General features: G+C 52.2%; 1 protein-coding gene across 1 annotated transcript; it reads right to left on the minus strand.

Moving 5' to 3' along the window:
* Positions 1-2,570: 2,570 nt before the first annotated feature.
* EN2 (engrailed homeobox 2) lies at positions 2,571-5,438 on the minus strand. The gene is made up of 2 exons (XM_058182765.1): positions 4,835-5,438; positions 2,571-2,887 (listed from the first exon to the last, which is right to left on the minus strand). The coding sequence occupies exons 1-2, from the start codon at positions 5,436-5,438 to the stop codon at positions 2,571-2,573; spliced, it is 921 nt and encodes a 306-aa protein (XP_058038748.1).
* Between the last annotated feature and the right edge of the window lie 385 nt (positions 5,439-5,823).

A 5,823-nucleotide genomic window follows, 5' to 3' on the forward strand; every position in this document is an offset into this window, starting at 1 on the left:
TAGTATTCAAAGTACGGTATATTTAATTGGAAGTGGGATTCTTTATTAAGATAAACCTAGGTCTGATCACTATACACTATAATTGTCTTTAAAAATTAAAAATTAAGTTTGGCAATATAGTTTATGTCCAGGCAGCATAGAGTGTTTCTTTTTAAAAGTTCTTCTTGTCAAATTTACCTGGGATGTTTTTTTTTAAAATTGCAGAACAAATGGAAGTTGAGTTCATCCTTCATAACAGGATTTTAATACTATCAGGATTTGAGTGTATTAATAGTGTTAATCTTAATCCAAATGTAATTTTAGATTTTCCATGTATACTTTCTTAGGTAATTTCTGTAGGATGTGCAGCTTTTTCTTCAAGAAGAAACTATTATACCTTATGTGTAAATTTTATTGTGCATACCATTATATATTAAATCTAAAGCTTTCAGATTTCAAAATTAAAAGGTCTGGTAACTTTTTCCTTGTGTACAAATTGTTAATTAGATTTCTCAATTACTAATCTTGTGAACCATCTATCTGCAAAATATTCACAAATTTTTACACATGCATAATCCTCTTGGGAGGCAAGAACATAAGAGACTACTAGTCTAAAGTTTCAATGGACGCATTGTAGGTTTCATAATAAATTTGGGTTTTTTTATTTAATGCACTCTTCCAAGATTTAAACACACAAAAATGCAGTGAAAATGTGTACAATTTTTGAGACCGCCGGTCGTAAACAGAAACATTCATCTTTCATAAATTATAAATATTTGATATCACGAATTGTAAAACGCACATTTCATAAAACTGGGGGGGGAAAACCAAAACCTTTTGCTTTGCTACAAGGCAGCACCATCGTATACCATCTCCTAAGCATTTAATGGTTATTCACAGAATTTAAAATTATAGCATTTTAAGTGTCTCTCCTCCCCCCAACTTGGTAGGATTATGTACACATGTATCTTTTATAGCTGCGGTACTGTGTTTTTAAGGCAAAGTGAGTAGTTCACCAACAAGCAGGCTGTGCAGTCCTGGATAGTTGAACAGGTAAAGGAAATTCGTGGGCCCAGGGCAAACATTTTGGATGCTCACCTTTGAAGCAGAAAAACGAGGGGGAAGGGGGGGATTCTTCACTCAGCTCACATGAAAAGGAGGGCATTTAACCAGGAAAGGGAGAGAGTTCCTAAAAATTAAACACCCAACTTGCACGCCCTTCCAACCCATCGTGGGGGTCTATGCTCGGTTTATTATTTCTTGGAATGAAAGGCAGCACTTACAAACCAGGACTGTTGCTTCTTTTAAAGAAAGTAGAGCAAATTTCCTTCATAAAGAATTTAGTGTAGTGAATTACCCATGGGGGGGCCCACCCACCCACTCATTTTTCCCCCCTCTCCCGTTTTCCTTTGCTGAAGTAAGAGTCAGAGGGATGAGCATCGCAGCTTCTTTTGCACCCACGGCTGCCCATAAATGCCGAGAGGGGGTCTAAACCAGCCCCTCCCCAAAAGGAAACCCTGTAACGTGCAACGTGATCCGCCAGGCTGCCCCGCTCCGGGCCTCCGAAGCAGAGAACGCCCGCCAGAGTGAAAGGCCTCCAGCGCCGGCCTGAGCTACGAGACCCTCAACCATGGAAAAGAGATCGCCGAAGCTCACGGCTTCACTTCGGCGGACATTCCAAAGCGGGGAGGATGTTTTGTAAACTTTTCCCGTCCCACAGCTGGCCTACAGAAGAAACAACGGCCGCCTTAAGGCTCCTGAAAGTTTCCCTACTATTTAACAACTTTTTCTAAGTCATTTTTTTCCTCCCATCCCTTTAACAGGGAAATATTGAGGAAAAATTACTGGGCCCCGTTCAGTGCCTCGGGATTTATTTATTTTTTATTCGAATTCTTCAAAGGGGAGGAAACATTACCTTGTATGTTTTCATGATTAGAATTATTCTTTCATGCCCACTCCCGCAAAGGCAGCATAAGAGGAAAAGGGTGGAAGGAGGAAGGAGAAAAAATAAACATTTAAACTCGCAGAACAAATAGGAGATCTATTTATTCGATTCACAGTCTCGTGAAATGCAGCAATAAAAATCTTTGGACTTCAGCAAAAGTTGTCTTTTTTTTTTTAATATATTGAGTTTCAAAAAAGAGTGTCCAGTCCGGTTAAAACCGTGCGTGAGTCTATAAAAAAGCAACTGAAGCGTTTAAAAAAATCGGCCGTCAGCGTCTAATTTTTTTTTTTTTGTAGAAACAAAAAAAGTAAAACAAAAAAAAATCAAAAAAATATTTTATAATCAGATATTTGGATTCTTTAACAACACCTTACCTGCAATTTATATATATATATATGCATATATTTATAAATTACATATATATATGTATTTACACACAGAGAATATTGCAGAATTCTATCTAATACAATATTTTCCACTATTTATGCTGGTATAATCTTTGTACACTGGCCCTTAGATCTATGTTTTTTTTTCACCTTCTCCATTAAATTATTGCATTGTCTAAAGCCCGGCCGGCTATCCGCCGCCGCAGCTTTCTCCCCACCCCCACCCCCACCCTCCACGGCCGCCTCCTTCCCTCCGCTCTCTAATCGCTATCGGACTTGCCGTCTTTCGAGGCAGTGGAGTGGTTGTATAGCCCTTGTGCCATGAGGTGCACCGCCAGGGAGTTTTTGCTGCCGGTGGCTTTCTTGATTTTGGCTCGTTTGTTCTGGAACCAGATTTTGATCTGTGATTCGTTGAGGCTGAGCTCCTGAGCCAGGCTCTGGCGCCGCTGCTCCGTCAAGTACCTGTTGGTCTGAAACTCCGCCTTGAGTCTCTGCAGCTGCTCCGCGGTGAAGGCCGTCCGCGGCCGCTTGTCCTCCTTGTTCGGGTTCTTCTTCTTTGGTTTCCGCGATCGGGGGCCTGCGAGCCGCGGGGAGAAGAGGAGGACAGAGAAAGAGAGAGAAAGAGAGAGAGAGGAGGGGTGAGTGGGTAGGCAACCTCAGCCTCCTCTCGCCGGCCTCGCCAGCTCCTGGACGCGAGCTTGGACGCTGGGCGGCCTCGCCAGAGGAAAAGGGGCGAGGGGAAGCCAAGACCCCCCCTCCCCTCCCGAGGACGGCCTTCGGGAGACCGCCAGGCAAAAGGGCTCCCAGGAAGCCGAGAGTCCGTTTGGCGGGGGAGGAGCGAGGATGGAGCCCACCCGGCCCATACTCTGCAGCCAGCCACTGCGCTTTGGCCCCCTTCTGCCTGCGGTCCCAACTCAGTCTGCTTTTCTTCTTTGTTACCTCTCGGCAGCATTAGGACCTGGGGATTCCCTGCAAGCCCCCTCCCAGAGGAAGCCAGACTCCGGCAGCCAATGCCCCTCCACTCTCGGGCCGCGGCGGCGGCGGCTGGCGAAATCCCGGCCGCAATGGCGCTCTCCATCCCCGCTTTGCCCGGGCAAGCCAGCTTCGGTTCCTCGAGACAGTAAGCCGGGAGCCCTTTACCGGGAATTAGGCGGCCGCCTGACCTGTCGGAGACTGTTCGGAGGGGAACTTTCGGAGGGGAAAGTCGGAAAATGTTCCTCGGGTTAGCCCGGGAGAAAGTGGAGACTGGGTCGCCTCACTCGGCCTTTGGAAAGTGGCGGGGCCGGGGGGATCCCCTGTTATTTTTCTTCCCTCCCGCCCTGGAACCTATCAGCAAAGGTCTCAAGGACCGTGGCCTCTTTTTCAAATGAACAACCAACAAACCTTTCTCGCTTCCAGGAGTCACGAGAAAGCCTTCGAGGTCTCCCAGACTTTTCGGAAAACCGAAAAGGGCCCTTCCAACCCTTCGGGAAAATTTCCTGGCTTTTCTGAGCGCACACACACACACCCGACCCTTAGGACAGCTCCCAGCTGGGAGAGCAGAAAACAGCCAAGGATTTTGGGGCTTCGGCTGTTCAAGGCCGGTTAGCCTTTTCGCGCCGGCGCTTCCCTTTTTTTGCGTTTTCCAAGAGGAAGAAGGACGAGACAGGTGAACCGGCAACCGACTCGGCATCCTGAGAGGCCTGGTTGGGTCGGGATCGGGGCCCGAGAAAAAAATAAGACCTTAACAAAGCGGGAAGGTGGAGAACAATGGAGCTCAGGCTCGGGTGCCAAATATCCCCCGCACCAAACTCTCATCACAAAAATCTTCGCTTCTCATTTTTGTGTGGAAATCGGTAACAAAATGCAACCGGGGAAGGAATAAAAATTTCGTTTGTTGGATTCAGAAGAAAGGCAAACAAACGCACCCCCAAAGCAAAGCCCTGGATGATCGCAGAGGTGGCGGGCGCATCCCGTTCGCGGCGTCACCTCCCCCTAAGAGGGTCGAGGGCGCCCTCGCAAAACTCTCGCGGCCTGCGCCTTTCCCCAGCCCCTGGAACGCCTTCCAGCGCCGTTGCGAGGGGAAAGGGCGCAAAGGCCCAGAAGGGGCGAGCCGCCGGGCCCGCTAGCCAGCGGCAGCCAAGGGCCGGGCTCCAAGGAGCGCTCTCCAGCCCTAGCGGAGCCGAGAAGAAAGCGGCAGACCAGGGTGGGCTTCGCTGCGGTCCTGCCATTTTCTGCCCGGTTTTCTTTTTTCCCCTGGCCGCCTTCCAGGCAATTCCACCAGCGAGAAGACCCCGGTGCTGAGGAAGGCCTGCTACGAAAGCTTTCCAAGCGGCTTTGTGGTTCGCAAGGGGAGCTTTCGCCGCAGGCCTCCTTCCTCTTGCGGGGGGCAATCTCCCCGTCGCCGCCAATCCCCCCCAGGCCCGTTCCCTTCAAGGAATGTACCTTCTCAGCCATTCTCCTTCCTTCTCCCGAGCCTCGGTTTTCGCCCCGGCCTCTCACCCGAGCGAGCGAGTGACCGAGCGGACCCAATACCGCCGCTTACCTGAGGAAGGCCTGTCCGAGTAGCGGGTGCAATAGACCCAGGCCGGCCACAGCATGGGCTGCCCACCGGGAAATGAACTGGCCTGCGAGCTGTCCGAATCCGAGCTGAGCGACAGGTCCCCGCCGCCGCCGCCGGACTTCAAGGCTCCGACCAGCTCCCCGCAGTCGCTTCCCTTTTTGGCGGGGACCCCAGTCTGGGGGCCGCCGCTGCCGCCGCCGTCTCCTCCTTCGGCCAGGGAACCCGCGGCCGGAGCAGCCGAGGGACTCCTGGCGTCCAGCAGATGCGGTGGCGGCGGCTGCTGCTGCGGTGGGTGCGGCGGCTGTCGCCGCCGCCGCCGCTCCGGGCTGTTGTCGCGACTGCTGCCGCCGCCACCGCTGCCCTCCTTCCTGCGGCCGAACTCCGGACGGAGGATGTTGTCGATGAAGAAGTTGGTGATGCGGTGCGGCGGGTGCGGGTGGTTGCCCGGCGCTTGGAGCACGCGGGGCGCAAGCAGGGCCCTCCTCCGGCTGGCCTCTCCGTCGCTGCCGCTGCTGGCCTCCTCCGGCAGCTGCGGAGGTGGCGGCTCAGCGCCTCCGTCGCCCGGGTGCTGCTCGTTCTCCTCCATGCCGGCCCGCGGATGCCCGAAAGCTGCCCTCGCCTTTGGGCGACGCACCCCGCCCACCCCGAACGCCAGGCGGGCCGGTCGGCAGGATCCAGAGGGAGAGCGGCTTCTTCGGAAGGCGGCTATCCTGCGCCTGCCTGCGGGCTGCGCGTAGTTGAGATGCCGACTTGCCGCGATCTCCTTCTTCTCTTCCTGCCTCCCGGGGCTATTATAGGGTTCCTCCCTTCAGTTCTGCAGGCCCCTCCTGCGTCCTTGGCCCAGCAACGTAGTCATCGTTAGGACCAAACATCCGCTCCCCCCCCCAACCCTCCCGCCCCCAGCTCCTGCTCCTGTGGGTTGATAAGAGCCTGGTGATATCCTTGCAAAAATTACGCAGCTGCCGAGAAAT

Source organism: Ahaetulla prasina, chromosome 4, assembly GCF_028640845.1.
Source record: "Ahaetulla prasina isolate Xishuangbanna chromosome 4, ASM2864084v1, whole genome shotgun sequence".
NCBI lineage: Eukaryota > Metazoa > Chordata > Lepidosauria > Squamata > Colubridae > Ahaetulla > Ahaetulla prasina.

Bases quoted from the DNA above. Each gene is read 5' to 3' on its own strand.
- EN2 (XM_058182765.1), bottom strand. From the start codon at position 5,438: ATGGAGGAGAACGAGCAGCACCCGGGCGACGGAGGCGCTGAGCCGCCA. The intron at 2,888-4,834 runs GTAAGCGGCGGT...CGCGGCTCGCAG, and splicing joins CTCGGACAGGCCTTCCTCAG to GCCCCCGATCGCGGAAACCA.